Below are 23,371 nucleotides of genomic sequence, written 5' to 3'. Positions count from 1 at the left end.
TTATTAAGTTATAATGTGATATCATGACAAGAGAGAGGAAGGAAGCAATGGCGAGCAGGTACTGGGCAGTGTCTCTTCCCGTCCCCAACTCCGCATCTCAGCTCTGGAACCAATTCCAGGAACGAATCTCCAAGCATTCCTTCGACACTCCTCTCTACAGAGTAATTCTATTTATAATAATAATCACACTCTCTCTCTGCTATTTGCCTATTGATCTTCTTCTTCTCTGTCGCAGTTCAACATCCCCAACCTCCGCATCGGAACCCTAGACTCTCTCCTCTCCCTCAGCGATGACCTCGCCAAGGTGAATCCTCATTCCACTTTTTTTCCTTTCTCCAAATCACTTATCTTCTCTGATCTTTCATCTCCAATTTAATGCATTATTATTTAGTCCAACAATTTCGTGGAAGGAGTTACGCACAAGATCAGGCGCCAGATTGAGGAGCTCGAGAGAGTTTCCGGCATCGACACCGGCGCCCTCACCGTCGACGGCGTCCCCGTCGATTCCTACTTGACCAGGCTCGCCTTCCGTTTCATAATCAATCTCTGATCTGCGTTTTCTTTTATATTTTATATTACCATGTTATTGGTATGGAGTATCATTGTCTTTGTCGATCACTAATCTTCGTCGGAGAAACTGGTTGGCCACCTCTGGTGGGGTCTCCCTTCCCAGCCATTTTTTATCTGTCTTTTTTTATTGGTTCAGGTTTGTTTGGGATGAGGCAAAGTACCCGACCATGTCGCCTTTGAAGGAGATTGTGGATGGTATTCACAGTCAAGTGGCAAAGATTGAGGATGATCTCAAGGTATATTCAATTACTTGCAGCTTTCTGTTAGATTTAGGAGATGGGTTGTTGTAGCAATATGTTGTTGTGTGGTCTCTGTAGTGCTGAATCGTTCCTTTATAGTGGGATCATGGCTAGCGAATTATAGTAACTATTTTATGGTTGCATGGCTTCTACAAGCTTGTAATCAAGTGAGGTGGAGTGGAGTTGATAATTCAGTTAGTGTAGACTGGTTTTTTTCTATTTAGGAGGGATGCTACATGCTTCAATTCAGACTTGATGTCGAAGCAGAGTAATTTTGGCTCCTTTAAATTAAAAGGGGTTCACTTTGGAAGGAAAAGTTTAGGTTCTCAACCATTTGAGTCAACAGTTGATATTATGGTAAAATATATGCACAATTGGCCAATTGCACATTCATAACAAAGTATGGATTTGTTATAACTTATAACTTATCCCTCACTTTAGATGGGTCGAATCCAAGAGGAACATGCAATTTAATCAATTGTATGTTTTGTTTAAGTCAATATGCTTAAAGTTTTTTCAACTTTTATCCATGTGCATTAGGCTCCCCTGGACTTTAATTGCAAATTAAAACTCAACATCTGATTGGGCAACCTTTTCTTTGATGCCACTATCAAACTGTCAACTGTGGTCAGTTTGGTACTGGTGTAACTCAACCTAAGGATGGTTTTGTAGTCATGCAAAAAAAAGGGATAAGCAAGGTTTTAAATTGCAGTCACAGTTGTGGTTTCGTCGCATTTCATGATATTGCAAGAAATTGTGGACAAATGAAGCCTATTTGAATGCGACACATTTGTGGTCGTGGCAAAATCATGGTCATGGACCTGTTTTAAAACCTTGGGAATAAGACTGAAGCTGTCAATCCCACACTTGTGATGATGATTTACATCATATAAATGACAAAGGATTCACCTCTGTCTCTCTGTTTTAGCTTGCAGAGTCACAGATAGATAGTGCTTTTTCTCATGCCAACATGTTCCGTGATGACCTCTATTAGAGTTATGGGCCCTTTATATTTTGTTTGAATTCTAGTTAGAGGACCTCAGTTTTTCCAATATCATATAGAAGGTTCATTGGTAAATTAATCCAGAAGATAAGGACTGTAGTTTTGTTTTCTGGGTAAATTCTCAAATACCATGGGCCACTTTATCCAGTGGATTTTGCTTTGGTACTGTTCTGGTCGTCATCTGCGATATTAATTTCAGATTGCTCTCACTTTTAAAGGACATCATTTTAGATCCTTAAGTTACATGACATTTTATTATGATCCACCTTAGCCATGAATTATGAGAGACACCTCTAAAGTTGTTTTCTGTAACCCCCAATTGTGAATAATATATCGAAGAACAACATCCCTGCTTATTTTGCATGTTGATTAATTTTCCCGTTTGGCCCTTTAAACTTTGTCTTTCATGCCAGGTTCGTGTTTCTGAGTATAACAATATCCGCAGTCAGCTTAATGCTATCAACCGAAAGCAAACTGGAAGGTGTGTGGATGTTGTTATGACTGGTATAGTTTTCAAATATAGTATGTTCTATTTCTTTGCTGATCTACTTGACTATTTCAGCTTAGCAGTCCGTGATCTTTCCAACTTGGTAAAACCTGAGGACATTGTAACTTCAGAAAATTTAACTACCCTCCTTGCAATTGTTTCCAAGTATTCACAGAAGGATTGGCTCTCAAGCTATGAAACATTGATAAATTATGTGGCAAGTCGTACCATATTAACTCACCAATTTGAATTTCTTTTGCTACTTCCCTTGAATTATTGTTAATGGATCTTGGTTGTAAAATCCCTGTGATTCATCTAAATATCCTGATGATGTTTTTGACATTATTGAATAATTATGAGCATGCTTTTTTTTCTAGCTTTATTCCTTATTCTGATTCTTATTGGGATAAATGTTTTAGGTCCCCAGGTCTTCTAAGAAGTTGTATGAGGATAACGAATATGCTCTTTATACTGTAACACTCTTCAGTCGTGTTGCGGATAATTTTAGAACTAGTGCACGTGAAAAAGGGTTCCAAGTAAGTATTTATGTATATTTCAATTTGTTAATATTGGTAATAATCGTATTCTATAATTTTAAGCCTACCCTACCACTTTTTAATGGAAAGTTGTGGGATGAAGGAATGCATGAGACACCTAATGGCAAGTGTTAGTATCAATGCCAGAGTTGATGAAAGGTGTTTAATTAAACTTTATGTCATTGTATTCAGATTCGTGACTTTGAATACAGTCCAGAAACACATGAGAACCGAAAGCAGGAGTTAGATAAATTGGTACAAGATCAGGAAAGATTGAGGGCTTCTCTGTTGCAATGGTGCTATACCAGCTATGGAGAGGTATTATTTACTTATTTATTACTTAATTTAATTTAATTTGTAGAAGCACCTTAGAATATTATAAGGCAGAATTTAGAGGTAGCAGTAGACAACCAAGGAGATTATAGAAACATGTTAAGTTGAAGGACTATTTCAATCTGGATTTCTTATACCTGGATGTGTCTGTTTCTGTACTAGCCTAGCCAATCTGGGACTGGCATTACACAGTGGTCCTTAGTTTCTGTGCTAATTTACTAGCATTTGTTGACCTTAATTTTATACTTTTCTCACCTTTTATCACTCAACACTTATTCTTGCTCACTACTTTTTACTTTATATTTTTTCAAAGGTTTTCAGTTCCTGGATGCACTTTTGTGCTGTGCGTTTATTTGCTGAGAGCATTCTGAGATATGGTCTGCCACCATCTTTCTTGGTAATATACTCTTCTAAAATCAAAGTGCAGTCTAATGACCCCTGGGATTTTCAAACACTGATCACTGAGTATTGGGTATTCCAGGCATGTGTTTTAGCTCCTTCTGTAAAATCCGAGAAGAAAGTACGTTCTATCCTTGAAGGGTTGACTGATAGCACAAACAGGCAAGTGGCTTATTAATGTCTATGATGTCTGAATATATGGCCATTGGTAATTTTACACACTGCCAAGTCTAATTTACAGAGGCATACAGCAGATGGATTCAAGATCCATGCTTTTTTTTTTTGGGGGGGGGGGAATAGGGCACACACTAACAGTAACAGCTAAGATCCATGACTGGTTTAATTAATTTGAAGAGTCTGTCAATGAACAGGATGCACAGTGTTGGATAGTACTTAACCTAAGTTTCATGCACCATATTTACATTATTCTTTAAAAGACTTATTTGGTGTTTTTCTTTATGGGTCATCACAATCCTGAATCCTTGACTAATTTAAACTCATTTGAGATGTTGACATGCTTTACAGCTACATGAAAGAGGAGTGGAAGTAAACAGAAGAAATTTGTTTGTGCTTTAGTCAATATATACTATACTAATTCAAAATGACAAAATACGGTACTGGTCACTTTGCAGTTTCCAATATTCAGCAGTTTAAAACATAGGAAGTTGCTGATAGTAGATAGTTATTTGAAATTTTATAAATCTTCTATTCTCTTGACATTCTCTAAATAAATAGTTTGAGATCTGAGTTTGTGGGGCAGGGGAGGAGTGATTCATGTGAGAAAGTCAATCTTATGTAAGAAATTAAAAAGGTGTATTTTGATCAATGTTGGTATGAATGATTAAGAATAAAATATCAAGTAATGTAACTTCAAATTAGTCATGTGATTTCATTAAAGGATCATGTGACATGTCTATCTTAAAGTCACACAACATGAAAAATATTTGACTAATTTTCTGATTGTCTACTAAAACTGAATTTGGGTACCTCTGTTCCTGTAGTATCATGCTTTAGCAGAACTAGCCTTTCTCACATCTTTTGATACAGTGACTATTTTACATGCTAATATTGTACCTTTAAAATGGTTTGTGCAGTGCATACTGGAAGACCGAGGATGAAGTAGGTGCCGGGATGGCTGGCCTAGCAGGTGATGCCGATGCTCACCCCTATGTGTCTTTCACCATCAATGTTGCTTGAGGGCTCTCAGAAACCAGCCCGATACTTAATTTACAATCCATTATGGGCTCCTTTGGACAGCAATAATGCCAATGCAAACAGGATTTGAAGAAGATATTGTACATTACGATCATATTTCATTCTTTGTTATTTATCTATATAATTGAAGCGATCAAAGTTTCAAAAGGGTTTAATGAATTTCAAGGGTAGCGTCTGGTGCCAGGATTGACCATTAGCAACTTGTATTGTTTCGTGTAAGTTTTCTTGTCGGCGATTATATGAACTTGGAGATGTGACATACTCTGGCTCATCCCTTTAGAGAATAATGCAGCCCTGCAGAGTGTAATAATAAACTGTTACTTGGATGCAATAAGGTTGTTTATTGTTGTACTTCTCAATTAATCAATATTTAAAGATGTTTTTCTGGGAAACTTTTTTCGGTTAAATTATTTGAATATTATAAGATTGACATTTTTTTTTTGTGATATCATATGTAATTATTTTTAATTATTTGTTTATTATATACATATATTCTAAAAAATACATCTTAATCAAGAGGTCAATTTTTTGTTCTGTTTTGATGTTTACCAATAGTTTTCATCTATCTATACCCACTCACTACTGTTAGTTATAGCAGGTTTCTTGATTAACTATCCTCGTATATTTTATTAATAAATTATTCTAACGTTTTAGTACTTTTCGTAGAGAACTTTCAAAAGCTCTTCACTTCAAGCTTACTCATTACAGTAGTAGACCTTTGAGCTGCCTCGTGGCTTTTAGTGTGCAATCTTGATATATATGCATTCAGTTCAAAATCATTAAGACCCATAACGAGAAGTCCAACATATCGATCGCGATAGGTGACTGGATTCCCATCAATTTTGTATGAGTGCTGCTAGGTGCACCCAGCATTATTGCTGGTGCACCCAGCACTAACCACGAAAAGACAAAAATACACTTTACGGATCAAGTTGATCCGTAAGTTAATATTTAAGACTTATGGATCAAGACTTGATCCGTAAGTCTTTTACGAATCAACTTGATCCTGGGTGCACCTAGCAACACTCTTTGCATTTTCCCCGGAACTAATCACAACAAAAAAGGGATTAAATAGCTAGTAGTTGACTCATGATAACAGTCGTTTAAGAGAGCTGATGATTGCAATACAACAAAAAAGGAACATTTTCCAAAAGAAATAATCAAATAAAGGGAGTAAAAATTATCTCAATCTAGACATTTGCATATGCGTCTGTGCTTATGCACAGACAAGAAAACAAATGAGTATTCCCGTTTGACAATGGCATGTAGAGAACCTAGCATGCAAAATTATATCATTCCTACCTACAAAGTTTTCAGCAAGAGGAGGATGCGAGCAAAACCATCCTCCTAAAAATTCAAAATACTCAAATTTAAGAAAAATGGAAACACGATGTCTGAACTTTAAAAGAATATATTATCCAACCAAGCTCGAGTTCCACTCAAGCAACTTCTGCAATCCTCCTGTTTATTTATGGTGTCCCTATTCACTGGCTTTCTAAGTTTCGTAAACAAACTGTTGAATGTGTCATCATTGGACATTCTATGCCTTTGCAAGCTCAGCATCAGAAGCTAGAGCAGCTGCAGGAGCAGGACCACCAGTGGTTGGCCTGGGAAGGGGAAATTTATTTCATTAGAACGTCAATACTGAAGGAAAACAATATATATGAAAGTATGGAACCCTATCATAAGACTAGCAATTGTGTAAACTTACAATCCGGCAAACAATTTCAATGCATCATATATAACCCATTGGTCTCCAGTAAGAGATTGAATCATAACAATACGGAAGAGAAGACCACGGGTAAAGAGATCCCACAGGCCAAGCTTCTTCACCGCCTGCATTATACAGTATATAAAATCAAAGAAGCTCGTCAAAAACAGATGCAATATGAAACAATTATACTAAACATGCACCAAGTCTGACACTCACATCACCAACTGTTGCTCCTTTTGCATTGTTCAGAAAAGAGACAAGATTATCAGCAGGATGAGACACAATTGCACAAAGTACACCAGCAATATTTCCAGCAGCAAAACTGACAGCAAGTTGCAGGCCTTTGGTGCACTCATTCTTTGGTGTTGGGATGGCGTGCTTATAGATCAGCTCAACAATGGTCTCAAACGAAGCAAACTTCATCATTGTGTCTGCAAGAAAGAACATTTTTATGTTATACAGGTCATATTATCAGGTATCAGGACCTTTTATATATCAAGTTATAAGATGCAAATGAAACAGACCTCAAACTAATACAACAAAAAACATCAAATTTCACCACCAATATTCACAATGACAAATAGCATCATTTCTCAACAGACAAAAAGTTTCAATTTTTAAACCGAGTAAGAGCACAGAACAAAAATAATAATTCCATATCATGATGAAGGCGGCATAAATAAGATTAAAAAAAAGCTATGAAAAGCATACAATTCACAAACCAACCATACTTTGCAATATGGAAATGCTGAGAACCAATAATACATTATAAATATCATAATATAGTGTGAATAATCAGAGTTGTATAGGCATATGCATCCAAAATCTACAATAAATGACAACTAATTCCCAACAAAAACTGTAATGCAACAGGGAAGTGCCACAATGGCTCAACAATCAGGACATGAGAATTTAGTAACCTGATAAATCTTAAAGTTGGAGTACAAACTAAAACACCTCATCTATTCTGGTAACCCAAGAGATACCGAACAATGCACAAACACATCCAATTCAGTAAGAGGGCACTAAAAAGTATAATGCAAACTACAAACTATATGGATGGCTAACTTACATGGAATCTGTCGTCCCCATAGAGGCACTAATCCCTTGTACAGCCTGAAATCATAAGACATTTAATAAGATCACAACCGAATCTTAATTCCGAGCATAGATCAACATAGAATGATTACAGTACATCCTCTACCAAAAACAATGTACGAGTTAACAGCATTTGTAAGCATACCCTAAGGTTCCTTCGGATCTGACAAATTTTGGGAGCCCATCAGACAAACCCCTTGCAAAACCTGGCTGAGTTTGGACACGGACCTTCACAGCCTCAAATGGGCAAAGAGCAATATCAGCAATAACCTCAGCAGATGCTGAACCAGCAAGGTAGATCAAGGTCTTGTACTTGCTTGCATACTCTGGGCCAGCAATATCAGAATAGTACTTCTTAAAGAACTCATAGAAGCCAAATTTGCAAGCACCCTGGGCACTGTAACCAAGCAAGGTAGGCACCCAGCCACGGAAAAAGGCCCTGAATCCCTGCTCCTTAAGCCCCTAAATCTAAGCACAATAAGACAGATCGATATATATATATATATATAGAGAGAGAGAGAGAGAGAGAGAGAGAGAGAGAACCTGCATATTACACCTGACTATTTCAAGAGGAGTGAAGGCCAAGTGAGTGAGGCCACAGCTGAGGATTCCACCGGCGGTGCAGGCGGCGTAGAAGGCAGGGGAGTACATCTCGATCTTGCGTGACTCGCTGGGAGAGGGAATCACGAGGCCGCGCGATCCGGCGTGGAGGTTTTCCGGCGGCGGGGAGGGGGCGGCGGCGGAGGCGGAGTTGAGCATGTGGTGTAGAGGGAGCGTTTTGGAGGAAGAGGAGTAGATGAAAGAGGGGATCAGGGAGTTGCGGCGGGAAGAAGAGTCGGGGAGAGCCATTAGGGCACGGAGAAAGAAAAAGGAGGCAATTGGCTGCACGTTGCATGGTACTTTATATTGGTGGTGTAACAACCAGATGCAGTTTTATCTTTTGAATAGTTGTAGACGTGGTACATGCAGTTGCACACGTGCCATACTTTTAGGATTCAGTTTTTCATACGGTTTTTACTTTTGATATATATATATATATATCCTCTTGTAATCCTTTGGGAGATATAACAGAACTCAATTTCTATATGGTGCCAATTGTGTTGCGGACAAAATGCAGCGGCGAGAGAGAAGGAAAGGGTCTCTCTCTTTTGTGCGCCATTGGCTGCACGTTGCGTGGTACTTTATATTGGCGCTAACTTTTCTGATTTACCATCTTGACACTAGATAGTTAGGGGGAATGGAAATCAGCTCGCTGGTCGCGACTCAACAACTACTTGTTTAATTTGTGTATGTTTGGTTCTCCTTTTGAGCCAAAAGTTATTTTTATCAAAGGATCAGAATTATTGTTTTTATCCTTTGAACTTTTATTAGAACACATGTCTCGTGATTTTTAACTATAAATTAACCATACAGAATTATAAAAATGTATAAATAAAGATCGAGAGAGAGGTCGAAGGATGAAAGTTAATTTAAAATTTCAATTAACCACCATGAATATTTCAAATTTCCTTTACATATAGATAGATGCTGTTCATAAAAAAATGTTTCAAGCAACCTCTTTTATTGAAAAATATGAAGTAATTTTTTTTAAACAATTATAAAGAGTTAACATAATATATAATCGGCATCATTGTAATATTTTTCAAATAATTTTATAAAGTTGGATTATGTTCAAGAAGACATTTCAATTTATTTTTAATTTTTTTATTAGTTAAAAAATTTGTTTAATCATTTAGTATACAAACTTTTTTAGTAGCTTCTAACGCTTTTTAATATTCTACTTGAAATAATATTTTTTAAAACGTTAACTTTATCCTTTAGTTTTTTTTATATTTTTTCTACTTTTATTCTTAATATATTTTATAAAAATTTATTATTTTTTTAAAAAAAATAAATCATGATTTTATTACTTTTATATCATTTTATATTTTTCGGTTATTGCAATAGTTAATTCTACAAAACACTAATAATTTAATAAATTAGATTTCCAGCTTTCAGCCACCAGCCAGCTTTTCAGGAAAGAAAGACGATAGCTGAATGTTAAAGCTGATAGTTAGAAACTTAAAAAATAACAAAGTATTTTGTAAAACTAGCTATTGAAGTAGTTGAAAAGTGTAAAATGACAGAAACATAATAAAATTATGATTTATTAAAAAAAACAAGAAAATGAATAAATATATCAAAGATAAAAAAAAGAAGAAAATATAAAAAGATAGAAGATAGCGTTTTAAAAAATATTATTTCAAATAATATTTAAAAAATGTTAGAAGTTATTAAAAAACTTATTTGTCAAATAATCAAATGAATTGTTCAACTAATAAAAAAAAGAAACTAATTATAAAAAAAAGAAACTAATTAAAATGTTTTGTGAAACTAATTAATCATTTTTTTGTGCTAATTTTTGGGACAGACTTTCTCTGCCTAAGTTCTTGCCTATTGGTGTAATGTTTTTGCACCTTAGTTTCATTTTTTAATAACAGAAAAAGAAACCTAAATAAGTTTTCAATTTCTAAAAATATGTAACATTTAAATTAATATGTGCTGTAATTTATTCTCTTTCAGTTTATTGTCAGCCCTATGAAATTTTATTAGTCAAGTTTGTTGATATAATTAACCATCCATTAACATCATTAAGAAATGTTGAATGTGTCACATTATTTGTCATGTGATTGTCCATTTAAGAAGACATCAATAAGAATCAATTTGACAATAAATTGATAATTTCAAGTATATTAAGATGACATTAAATCACATAAACACCAATAAGGTCAATTAGAATGTATGTCCATAACCAAAAGTTGTTAGCACAAGTAATTTGACATTTGGATTCCTTATTCAAGGTTTGGTATTCGATCTCCGACTTGAGCATGGAGTGACAACTCAAAATATCAACTTACCTAAAAAATGAACCGACCCGATGGGAGAGGAATCACACAAATTATACCCAAAAATAAAATGTATGTCTGACCCATCAATTATTGATCCTTAACAAAATATTTAAAAGTTCACTGAGACTTGTCACCTTTCACCCTCACTCTTTACTCACAAACCTATCTTCTTCCTCTACTCCAATGTAATAGTCACTTTCATTTTTCCTACCATCATGTGCTGGTTTGCATACAAAGGTCATGGCAAAACCAATTCAACTGACCAGGCTAACCTGACCATGCTCGATATAATTTAAGGATTTTGGACTATAATTTTTGAGCTTGAATTGAACACAAATTTGTTATCTTGATTTGGTGAAGCCTGAGTCATAATCAGGTTCAGCCAAGGCTAGCTAGATTTGGTGAAGACTGAGTCATAATCAAATTTCTTATTTATAATTTTGTTGAGCGAAAATGAGACTAAGAATTTTAGGAGAGTAAACTCACACTTTATTTTCCAGTTTTTCAAACTCAATGGTGGGTTTGGTCAAGAGACAAACAAATTTTGTCGCTTATTCCTTAACAATGGGTCAACTTTTCATGCTAGCTCTCAAGTTTTTAACATTGTTCCCTCATGTATTTCTGCGCTTATTATTAATGAAATGACATAAGTGTGTTTCCATAAAAAAAAAACTAACTCTTTATTTTTTGACATAAGATTTGATATTTTATTTTGAAAAATGCTACGTACAAAGTTATAGTATAAGTTTCTAAATTGTATTTTATCTTTTTTGATCTACATATATTTAATATGTTAGGATGCCTTTGAAACTTTAATTCATTAGACATGATTTTGACATAAGTTACTTACAGAATTGCAATACATGTTGCAATACATGTTTCCAACTTGCATTTTAAATGATTGAGTTATGTGTATTGTTAAATGGTGATAAATTAGTTTTATTCATCAGAGATCATTAATTATATGACTTTTAAGGTAATTCTGTAAAAATTATCAAACTTATTATAAATAGTGGGACCAACAAGTAAGTGATGTTGAACTCAATTCCTTTAAGTAAGGTTCTGAGTTTAAATTTTGTGAATAAAAAAAATGTGATTGAGAGAGAAAAATCACTAAAGATAGCTAGTCAAATTATTTGAGAAAAACGAGTCATCGACAAAGTCACTGGTTATTTCATATTAATATTATGGTTAAAAAATCATAAATAATAAATTATGATTAAAATAATTTTAGATAACTATTATATAACCATTTTTCTCATTTAAAATAATAGAAGACCTGTGCAACATTTACAAATTAAAGTCATATAAACCATTAAATATACAAGTACCCTCGTTATAATTTTTACAAAATGATATATGAGATTACTTTAGGATATATAAGCGTTTTTCATATTAAAAACAATTACAATGACTATCATAGCATCACATTTCAATTTTTTTCTTCTAAATGTGATAATAAAACAAAATAATTATCTATCTTTAATTTATTATACTAAAATAAATATGTTAATAATTTTTTTTCACGAATATTGTTATCCTTGAAATTTGGTAGAAAGTAAAAAATGAACAAAAAAAAAGAGGGAAATAAAACTATCACAACAATTGTTAGCCTTTTCGTCATATGTAGTCGTTGTCGTGAGTTCATGACTTAAGAGTGAGGGTGATTGTTGCGACGGAGCAAAGGGAAGCAAATGGGCTTATGATTAAGGGAGTGAGGGGTGAGACGTGAAGACCTGAAGGCTCTCATATTTTTTTTTTAATGTTTTGTTGATAAAAGACCAATCATTGATGGTTTCTTGTCCTAACTGACTTGATTTGTGTTTTTTAGTTTAATCTTCTTATTTCACTAAATTATCAATTTAGTGTCAATTTGATTTCTATTTATGCTATTTATGTATGTATAGTTGGACAATCCCATAATAGATAACATATCACATCACACATTTTTTTAACAGAATTTGTTTGTGGATGACTAATAACCTTTCCACAATTTTAAGAAATAAAATGATATTTTATTAATTCTAAAAAATAAAAATGAAGAATTAAATAAGGAAATTATGAATAGTTTGATAGAGCAAAAACTTAATTAGGTCTTAACCAATTGTTTTTAATTTATTTTCATTTTTAGAATTTTACTTGTTTTATTAGTTTTTGTTTTTATTTTATTTTATACACACCTTATATTTTCAAACTATAGATATTTTTAACCTGTTATCCAGTTAAATAGATTATTTTTCACATGTAAACCAATCAAGATCTTACACTATTGTTTCAATTCCATTGGTTATAGGGTACAACTAATTATGACCCCAGATTCCTCTATTTTTTTTTATTCTGTTGCAAACTATATACAGTTGCACTGTCAATATTAAACTCATTACAAAATACGTATATATTAAAGAAACGAGATTATTGGAGTGGTTTCCAGAAAGTCAGCCTTACATATTTATGAGTTATAATGGACATATTTGGTTAAAATAGTAAATTGAAAACTATAGAACTCTCCTATAGAATGCGTTCGAATTTGAAAAAGAATGTGTTTAACGTTTGTCGGCTGCTATATGCAAAGTTGGATTATGTTCAAGAAGACATTTTAATTTATTTTTAATTTTTTTTATTAGTTAAAAAATTTGTTTAATTATTTAGTACATAAACTTTTTTAGTAGCTTCTAACACTTTTTAATATTTTACTTGAAATAATATTTTTTAAAACGTTAACTTTATCCTTTAGTTTTTTATATTTTTTCTACTTTTATTCTTAATATATTTTATAAAAAAATTATTATTTTTTTAAAAATAAATCATGATTTTATTACTTTTATATCATTTTATATTTTCCAGTTATTGCAACAGTTAATTCTATAAAACACTAATAATTTAATAAATTAGATTTTCACCTTCCCGCCACCAGCCAGTTTTTCAGGAAAAGCTAGACGGTAGTTGGATGCTAAAGCTGCTAGTTAGAAACTTAAAAAATAACTTATCAAATTAAAGCTGATAGTTAGAAACCTAAAAAATAACTTATCAAATTAAAAGTATTCAGTAAAACTTGCTATTGAAGTAGTTAAAAAGTGTAAAATGACAGAAAACTAATAAAATTATGATTTATTAAAAAGACAAGAAAATGAATAAATATATTAAAGATAAAAAAAAAGAAAATATAAAAAAATAGAAGATAGTGTTTTAAAAAATATTATTTCAAATAATATTTAAAAAATGTTAGAAGTTATTAAAAAACTTATTTGTCAAATAATCAAATGAATTGTTCAACTAATAAAAAAAAGAAACTAATTAAAATGTTTTGTGAAACTAATTAATCATTTTTTTTGTGCTAATTTTTGGGACAGACTCTCTCTGCCTAAGTTCTTGCCTATTGGTGTAATGTTTCCTGTACCTTAGTTTCATTTTTTAATAACAGAAAAAGAAACCTAAATAAGTTTTCAATTTCTAAAAATATGTAACATTTAAATTAATATGTGCTGTAATTTATTCTCTTTCAGTTTATTGTCAGCCCTATGAAAGACCACTTATATTTAAAATGATTAAATGAAAAGGTCATGATATTTAAAAAGATTAAATAGGAAACAAAAAATTTACTTAACAAAAGAAAATTAATGAAAGACTAATAGAAGGTTCATTTGCAAAATAATTTTTTCTCCTTTAACTCAATTTTCAAAAGAATAAACAATGATTTTTTTATTGCGAAATGAAATTGTATTAGTCAAGTTTGTTGATATAGTTAACCATCCATTAACATCATTAAGAAATATTGAATGTGTCACATTATTTGTCATGTGATTGTCCATTTAAGAAGACATCAATAAGAATCAATTTGACAATAAATTGATAATTTTAAGTATATTAAGATGACATTAAATCACATAAACACCAATAAGGTCAATTAGAATGTATGTCCATAACCAAAAGTTGTTAACACAAGTAATTTGATATTTGGATTCCTTATTCAAGGTTTGGTATTCGATCCCCGACTTGAGCATAGAGTGACAACTCAAAATATCACCTTACCTAAAAAATGAACCAACCCGATGGGAGAAGAATCACACAAATTATACCCAAAAATAAAATGTATGTCTGACCCATCAATTATTGATCCTTAACAAAATATTTAAAAGTTCATGAGACTTGTCACATTTCACTCTCACTCTTTACTCACAAACCTATCTTCTTCCTCTACTCCGATGTAATAGTCACTTTCATTTTCCCTACCATCATGTGCTGGTTTGCATACAAAGGTCATGGCAAAACCAATTCAACAGACAAGGCTAACCTGACCATGCTCGATATAATTTAAGGATTTTGGACTATAATTTGGGAGCTTGAATTGAACACAAATTTTTTATCTTGATTTGGTGAAGCCTGAGTCATTAAGACCCATAACGAGAAGTCCAACATATCGATCGCGATAGGTGACTGGATTCCCATCAATTTTGCATTTTCCCCGGAACTAATCACAACAAAAAAGGGATTAAATAGCTAGTAGTTGACTCATGATAACAGTCGTTTAAGAGAGCTGATGATTGCAATACAACAAAAAAGGAACATTTTCCAAAAGAAATAATCAAATAAAGGGAGTAAAAATTATCTCAATCTAGACATTTGCAAATGCGTCTGTGCTTATGCACAGACAAGAAAACAAATGAGTATTCCCGTTTGACAATGGCATGTAGAGAACCTAGCATGCAAAATTATATCATTCCTACCTACAAAGTTTTCAGCAAGAGGAGGATGCGAGCAAAACCATCCTCCTAAAAATTCAAAATACTCAAATTTAAGAAAAATGGAAACACGATGTCTGAACTTTAAAAGAATATATTATCCAACCAAGCTCGAGTTCCACTCAAGCAACTTCTGCAATCCTCCTGTTTATTTATGGTGTCCCTATTCACTGGCTTTCTAAGTTTCGTAAACAAACTGTTGAATGTGTCATCATTGGACATTCTATGCCTTTGCAAGCTCAGCATCAGAAGCTAGAGCAGCTGCAGGAGCAGGACCACCAGTGGTTGGCCTGGGAAGGGGAAATTTATTTCATTAGAACGTCAATACTGAAGGAAAACAATATATATGAAAGTATGGAACCCTATCATAAAACTAGCAATTGTGTAAACTTACAATCCGACAGACACTTTGAATGCATCATATATTCCCCATTGGGCTCCAGTAAGAGTTCCAATCATAACAATACGGAGGGGAAGACCACGGGTAAAGAGACCCCACAGGCCAAGCTTCTTCACCGCCTGCATTATACAGTATATAAAATCAAAGAAGCTCGTCAAAAACAGATGCAATATGAAACAATTATACTAAACATGCACCAAGTATGACACTCACATCACCAACTGTTGCTCCTTTTGCATTGTTCAGAAAAGAGACAAGATTATCAGCAGGATGAGACACAATTGCACAAAGTACACCAGCAATATATCCACCAGCAAAACTGACACCAAGTTGCAGGCCTTTGGTGCACTCATTCTTTGGTGTTGGGATGGCGTGCTTATAGATCAGCTCTACAATGGTCTCAAACGAAGCAAACTTCATCATTGTGTCTGCAAGAAAGAACATTTTTATGTTATACAGGTCATATTATCAGGTATCAGGACCTTTTATATATCAAGTTATAAGATGCAAATGAAACAGACCTCAAACTAATACAACAAAAAACATCAAATTTCACCACCAATATTCACAATGACAAATAGCATCATTTCTCAACAGACAAAAAGTTTCAATTTTTAAACTGAGTAAGAGCACAGAACAAAAATAATAATTCCATATAATGATGAAGGCGGCATAAACAAGATTAAAAAAAAGCTATGAAAAGCATACAATTCACAAACCAACCATACTTTGCAATATGGAAATGCTGAGAACCAATAATACATTATCAATATCATAATATAGTGTGAATAATCAGAGTTGTATAGGCATATGCATCCAAAATCTACAATAAATGACAACTAATTCCCAACAAAAACTGTAACGCAACAGGGAAGTGCCACAATGGCTCAACAATCAGGACATGAGAATTTAGTAACCTGATAAATCTTAAAGTTGGAGTACAAACTAAAACACCATCTATTCTGGTAACCCAAGAGATACCGAACAATGCACAAACACATCCAATTCAGTAAGAGGGCACTAAAAAGTATAATGCAAACTACAAACTATATGGATGGCTAACTTACATGGAATCTGTCGTCCCCATAGAGGCACTAATCCCTTGTACAGCCTGAAATCATAAGACACTTAATAAGATCACAACCTAATCTTAAATCCGAGCATAGATCAACATAGAATGATTACAGTACATCCTCTACCAAAAACAATGTACGAGTTAACAGCATTTGTAAGCATACCCTAAGGTTCCTTCGGATCTGACAAATTTTGGGAGCCCATCAGACAAACCCCTTGCAAAACCTGGCTGAGTTTGGACACGGACCTTCACAGCCTCAAATGGGCAAAGAGCAATATCAGCAATAACCTCAGCAGATGCTGAACCAGCAAGGTAGATCAAGGTCTTGTACTTGCTTGCATACTCTGGGCCAGCAATATCAGAATAGTACTTCTTAAAGAACTCATAGAAGCCAAATTTGCAAGCACCCTGGGCACTGTAACCAAGCAAGGTAGGCACCCAGCCACGGAAAAAGCCCCTGAATCCCTGCTCCTTAAGCAAAACTCCAAACCCAGAAGAGATGCTCTTGTACTTAGCAGGATCAATCTGAAATCAATAACCAATTCAAATGTTAAAACACAAATCGTAGCAACAACCAAGTAAACAATCTCAATTCCAATGCCATGCACTAGGTATCAACATTAGGATTTGACTTCTCTAAAGTACTTATAAAGTAATATTCCAACACAACCATAATTTTTATGCATGTGCATGTAATATCAAAAGTTGATTTTCTTATCAACACAACTAAGATTACTTACTTTCGAAGAGTAAGATTCTTAACATTACAATTCATTACAGGTTCAGCAATTCAAGACGGCTCTCTAATGCAACAATGTGTCAAATGAAGTTTCTCGTGCAGAACCACACTCAGCGCCTCAACGGAGTAAAACTTCTGAGGAACTGGATCCTTAACGTTACAACAACAAACAAGACTCTTAATCTCTCGTTACAGATTCAGCGCTCCAGGACGTACAAACATCCTTGTCCTCCAATGTAAGTAACTAAGGATTATCTCGCAGAATCACAACCAGCACCTCAACTTAAGAGAAGCCGAATCCTAACCGGCCCAAGACAAATCACGACTATTCATTACAGATTCAGCACTTCCACAAAAACAAACCTTCCATCTCCTGTAATCTAACGACGCGCCTAACGAAGATTCTCTCGTGGAATCATGAAACTAGATAATCTAACAGACTTGATCGGGAAAGAAAAAAAACAAACTGCAAAGTCATGAGACTTCTGAAAGACCAGGATAGCACATGTCCGAAACTAGAAATGAAAAATAAAAAGCATGAAATCAACCTAGAAACATCACGAAATATGAGGCTAACGATCTTTCAAGTAAACAAAGCTTCCAAGCGTGGCAGATCTAATTGACGAAGACGCGAGAACCACGACTTAATCGCAGATCTAAACCATCACGAAGCAAAATAGTAGCAAACACATGACAATCGAACAAAAACAGAGTTAAATCTAAGCACAATAAGACAGATCGATATATATATATATATATATATATATATAGAGAGAGAGAGAGAGAGAGAACCTGCATATTACACTTGACTAGGTCAAGAGGAGTGACGGCCATGTGAGTGAGGCCACAGCTGAGGATTCCACCGGCGGTGCAGGCGGCGTAGAAGGCAGGGGAGTACATCTCGATCTTGCGTGACTCGCTGGGAGAGGGAATCATGAGGCCGCGCGATCCGGCGTGGAGGTTTTCCGGCGGCTGGGAGGGGGCGGCGGCGGAGGCGGAGTTGAGCATGTGGTGTAGAGGGAGCGTTTTGGAGGAAGAGGAGTAGATGAAGGAGGGGATCAGGGAGTTGCGGCGGGAAGAAGAGTCGGGGAGAGCCATTAGGACACGGAGAGAAAGAAAAGGAGCAGTGTCAGAAGCGTCAAAGGAAAGCCAGAGAGAAGGAAAAGGGTCTCTCTCTTTTGTGCCCCATCGGCTGCACGTTGCGTGGTACTTTATATTGTGTTGCGGACAAAATGCCCCCCGCTAACTTTAAAATGTATAAATAAAGTTCGAAAGGTGAAAGTTAATTTAAAATTTCAACTAACCATCATGAATATTTCAAATTTCCTTTACATATAGATAGATGCTGTTCATAAAAAAATGTTTCAATCAACCTCTTTTATTGAAAAATATGAAGTAAATTTTTTTAAACAATTATAAATAGTTAACATAATATATAATCGGCATCATTGTAATATTTTTCAAATAATTTTATAAAATTGGATTATGTTCAAGAAGACATTTCAATTCATTTTTAATTTTCTTTACTAATTAAAAAACTTGTTTAATCATTTAGTACACAAACTTTTTTATTAGCTTCTAATATTTTTTAAAATTTTATTTGAAATAATATTTTTTAAAAGTTAACTTTTATCTTTTAATTTTTTATATTTTTTCTACTTTTATTCTTAATATATTTTATAAAAAAATTAATTTTTTTTAAAAAAGTAAATCACGATTTTATTATTTTTATATAATTTTATATTTTTCAGTTATTGCAACAATTAATTCTATAAAACACTAATCATTTAATAAGTTACATTTTCAGCTTTCAGCTACCGACTAATTTTTCAGGAAAAGTTGGTCGATAACTATAGTTAAAAATTGAAAAAATAACTTATTAAATTAAAAGTATTTGGTAATATTAGTTATTGAAGTAGTTGAAAAATGTAAAATAATAAAAAAATAATAAAATTATAATTTATTTAAAAAATAAGAAAATGAACAAATATATCAAAGATAAAATATAATGTTTTAAAAAATATTATTTTAAATAATATTTAAAAAATGTTAAAAATTATTAAAAAACTTACTTATCAAATAATCAAATGAATTGTTCAATTAATAAAAAAAACTAATTAAAATGTTTTGTGAAACTTAATCTTAATCTTTAGATTGAAAAGATAAGCAAATTTTGGTAATCTCACCAAACAGAAGGTAGCAATGTAATAATCGTAATTTACTATAGTAAACTTTAAGTTTATCACTTCACGTAAATTACGATTATTATAATCTAATTATAATGGCTTAAATAATCATATCAGTAGTATAAACCATCTCGAGGATTTCTTCTTCTTGAAGCATATTCTAAGATTTTATTTTTCATTGAAATGCTAAATTGTGGTGCATCTGTAATTAAAACAAGGATGAGTGGCATTTGTTGCATATAATTTTGTAAAGAGGGACAAGTGAACTGAACGTGGAGGAAGGTGGTATATATAGACCATATTATTTGCGCCATAATGTTGGAATCATCAATCGCCGCTATCTTACCATTCTTTTATATTTTCATTACCTTACTGTATTCTCTTCATCTTTAAGACACACAACTGTAATATTGGTTAACATTTTTTTTTTTGCTAATTTTTGGGACAGACTTTCTCTACCTAAGTTCTTGCCTATTGGTGTAATGTTTCCTGCACCTTAGTTTCATTTTTTAATAACAGAAAAAGGAACCTAAATAAGTTTTCAATTTCTAAAAATATGTAACATTTAAATTAATATGTGCTGTAATTTATTCTCTTTCAGTTTATTGTCAGCCCTATGAAAGACCACTTGTATTTAAAATGATTAAATGAAAAGGTCATGATATTTAAAAAGATTAAATAGGAAACAAAAATTTTACTTAACAAAAGAAAATTAATGAAAGACTAATAGAAATGAACAATGATTTTTTTTTATTGCAAAATGAAATTTTATTAGTCAAGTTTGTTGATATAGTTAACCATCCATTAACATCATTAAGAAATGTTGAATATGTCTTATTATTTGTCATGTGATTGTCCATTTAAGAAGACATCAATAAGAATTAATTTGACAATAAATTGATAATTTCAAGTATATTAAGATGACATTAAATCACATAAACACCAATAAGGTCAATTAGAATGTATGTCCATAGCCAAAAAGTTGTTAGCACAAGTAATTTGACATTTGGATCCCTTGTGTTCAATCCCCGACTTGAGCATGGAGTGACAACTCAAAATATCACCCTCACTCTTTACTCACAAACTTATCTTCTTCCTCTAGTCCAATGTAATAGTCACTTTCATTTTCCCTACCATCATGTGTTGGTTTGCATACAAAGGTCATGGCAAAACCAATTCAACTGACCAGGCTAGCTTGACCATGCTCGATATAATTTAAGAATTTGGGACTATAAATTTTGAGCTTGAATTGAATACAAATTTTTTATCTTGATTTGGTGAAGACTCAGTCATAATCAAATTTCTTATTTATAATTTTGTTGAGCAAAAATGAGACTAAGAATTTTAGGAGAGTAAACTCACACTTTATTTTTCAGTTTTTCAAACTCAATGATGGGTTTGGTCAAGAGACAAACAAATTTTGTTGCTTATTCCTTAACAATGGGTCAACTTTTCATGCTAGCTCTCAAGTTTTTAACATTGTTCCCTCATGTATTTCTGTGCTTATTATTAATGAAATGACATAAGTGTGTTTCTATTAAAAAAAACTCACTTTTTATTTTTTGATATAAGATTTGATATTTTATTTTGGAAAATGCTACCTACAAAGTTATAGTATAAGTTTCTAAATTGTATTTTATCTTTTTTGATCTACATATATTTAATATGTTAGGATGCCTTTGAAACTTTAATTCATTAGGCATGATTTTGACATAAGTTACTTACAGAATTACAATACATGTTTCCAACTTGCATTTTAAATGATTGAGTTATGTGTATTATTAAATGACGATAAATTATTTTTATTCATCAGAGATCATTAATTGTATGACTTTTAAAGTAATTTTGTAAAAATTATCAAACTTATTATAAATAGTGGGATCAATAAATTGTTGGTCCAAGTGATTCTAAATTTAAATTTTGTGAATGAAAAAAATGTGATTGAGAGAGAAAAATATCTAAAAATGACTAGTCAACTTATCTTAGAAAAATGAGTCATCGACAAAGTCATTGATTATTTCATATCAATATTATGGTAAAAAAATCATAAATAATAAATATGATTAAATAATAATATAAAATAATAATAGATAATTATTATATAACCATTTTTCTCATTTAAAATAATAGAAGACCTGTGCAACATTTACAAAGTCATATAAACCATTAAATATACAAGTACCCTCGTTATAATTTTTACAAAATGATATATGAGATTACTTTAGGATATATAAGCGTTTTTCATATCAAAAACAATTACAGTGACTATCATAGCATCACATTTCAATTTTTTTCTTCTAAATGTGATAATAAAACAAAATAATTATCTATCTTTAATTTATTATACTAAAATAAATACGTTAATAATTTTTTTTCACGAATATTGTTATCCTTGAAATTTGGTAGAAAGTAAAAAATGAACAAAAAAAGAGGGAAATAAAACTATCACAACAATTGTTAGCCTTTTCATCATATGTAGTCGTTGTCGTGAGTTCATGACTTAAGAGTGAGGGTGATTGTTGCGACGGAGCAAAGGGAAGCAAATAGGCTTATGATTAAGGGAGTGAGGGGTGAGACTTGAAGAACTGAAGGCTCTCAAATTTCTTTTTTAATGTTTTGTTGATAAAAGACCAATCATTGATGGTTTCCTGTCCTAACCGACCTGATTTGTGTTTTTTAGTTTAATCTTAAATAGATTATTTTTTCACATGTAAACCAATCAAGATCTTACACTATTGTTTCAATTCCATTGGTTATTGGGTACAACTAATTATGACCACAGATTCCTCTAATTTTTTTTATTCTGTTGCAAACTATATACAGTTGCACTGTCAATATTAAACTCATTACAAAATACGTATACATTAAAGAATCGAGATTATTGGAGTGGTTTCCATTCTGTTGCAAACTATATACAGTTGCACTGTCAATATTAAACTCATTACAAAATACGTATATATTAAAGAAACGAGATTATTGGAGTGGTTTCCAGAAAGTCAGCCTTACATATTTATGACTTATAATGGACATATTTGGTTAAAATAGTAAATTGAAAACTATAGAACTCTCCTATAGAATGCGTTCGAATTTGAAAAAGAATGTGCTTAACGTTTGTCGGCTGCTATATGCAAAGTCCATGACCTAAAACTTACTTTTCAAATTCTTTACTTGCTCTTTACACTTTACCCTGTTGTCCCTGTTTGGTCCTTTAATAAATTATCTTGCTCTGAGGTGATGAGAGATTGAGAGTTGACACATTTGTTAATGGAGAATAAAGATCCTAAATCATGGAGTTCTGCACATATCCACCAGTCTCAGTGGCTTCAAACAACCCTATCAGGTATCTCTCTCTCTCTGGGTCATTCTCATTCACACATATACACACGCAAGCACGCTGAGGTGTAACAATTATGCTGCATGTTGTACACTAAATATATGTTCAAATGGTCTTCCCAAATTTAACAAGTTGCCTTTCTTTGACTTTGTGGGTTGAAAGCATATAATAAAGTTGACCACTGAAAGGGGGTGGGGGTGTGTTTGACGATGACTAGAAAAATACAGCTCAAATTTTTGAAGTCAATAATTCAAAATACTCGATTAAAAATTGTCCCTCCAGAAAAGTTTATTAAAGGGTCCACTGTAAGTACATCTGAAGTATATGTTGTAAAAGACTTATCAAACAGTAATATAGCTGGTACATTCAAAATACGTGTTGTATGAGATATATTTTGCACTTAAGTAGAATTATAA

The 23,371-nt window shown here is 32.8% G+C and overlaps 2 protein-coding genes and 1 pseudogene across 3 annotated transcripts; 1 reads left to right on the top strand and 2 right to left on the bottom strand.

The window, feature by feature from the left end:
• Positions 1 to 5,174, top strand: LOC114390929 (V-type proton ATPase subunit C-like). Its single transcript, XM_028351859.1, has 11 exons — positions 1 to 161; positions 236 to 304; positions 392 to 519; positions 707 to 806; positions 2,226 to 2,293; positions 2,375 to 2,516; positions 2,719 to 2,835; positions 3,028 to 3,153; positions 3,482 to 3,565; positions 3,650 to 3,729; positions 4,662 to 5,174. Exons 1-11 carry the CDS (start codon positions 24 to 26, stop codon positions 4,762 to 4,764), a joined length of 1,155 nt encoding a protein of 384 aa, XP_028207660.1. The 5' UTR covers positions 1 to 23; the 3' UTR covers positions 4,765 to 5,174.
• Positions 5,175 to 5,925: 751 nt separating this feature from the next.
• On the bottom strand, positions 5,926 to 8,475 carry LOC114389463 (annotated as a pseudogene). The gene is made up of 5 exons (XR_003661774.1): positions 7,740 to 8,475; positions 7,569 to 7,612; positions 6,713 to 6,927; positions 6,494 to 6,618; positions 5,926 to 6,389 (listed from the first exon to the last, which is right to left on the bottom strand). The product of XR_003661774.1 is annotated as a mitochondrial phosphate carrier protein 3, mitochondrial-like (transcript).
• A 6,566-nt stretch (positions 8,476 to 15,041) lies between these two features.
• Positions 15,042 to 18,652, bottom strand: LOC114389462 (mitochondrial phosphate carrier protein 3, mitochondrial-like). The gene is made up of 6 exons (XM_028350148.1): positions 18,228 to 18,652; positions 16,860 to 17,221; positions 16,689 to 16,732; positions 15,835 to 16,049; positions 15,616 to 15,740; positions 15,042 to 15,511 (listed from the first exon to the last, which is right to left on the bottom strand). Exons 1-6 carry the CDS (start codon positions 18,531 to 18,533, stop codon positions 15,445 to 15,447), a joined length of 1,119 nt encoding a protein of 372 aa, XP_028205949.1. The 5' UTR covers positions 18,534 to 18,652; the 3' UTR covers positions 15,042 to 15,444.
• Positions 18,653 to 23,371: the final 4,719 nt, after the last annotated feature.

Source organism: Glycine soja, chromosome 16 (genome assembly GCF_004193775.1).
Source record: "Glycine soja cultivar W05 chromosome 16, ASM419377v2, whole genome shotgun sequence".
Taxonomy (NCBI): domain Eukaryota; kingdom Viridiplantae; phylum Streptophyta; class Magnoliopsida; order Fabales; family Fabaceae; genus Glycine; species Glycine soja.
Note: the sequence above shows the minus strand (reverse complement) of the source record. Positions and strands in the feature narration are given on the sequence as shown.

Bases quoted from the DNA above. Each gene is read 5' to 3' on its own strand.
- LOC114390929 (XM_028351859.1), top strand. From the start codon at position 24: ATGACAAGAGAGAGGAAGGAAGCAATGGCGAGCAGGTACTGGGCAGTG. The intron at 305-391 runs GTGAATCCTCAT...ATTATTATTTAG, and splicing joins TCAGCGATGACCTCGCCAAG to TCCAACAATTTCGTGGAAGG. The intron at 2,294-2,374 runs GTGTGTGGATGT...TGACTATTTCAG, and splicing joins AACCGAAAGCAAACTGGAAG to CTTAGCAGTCCGTGATCTTT.
- LOC114389462 (XM_028350148.1), bottom strand. From the start codon at position 18,533: ATGGCTCTCCCCGACTCTTCTTCCCGCCGCAACTCCCTGATCCCCTCC. The intron at 16,733-16,859 runs GTATGCTTACAA...TTATGATTTCAG, and splicing joins AGATCCGAAGGAACCTTAGG to GCTGTACAAGGGATTAGTGC. The intron at 15,741-15,834 runs GTGAGTGTCATA...TGTATAATGCAG, and splicing joins AAGGAGCAACAGTTGGTGAT to GCGGTGAAGAAGCTTGGCCT.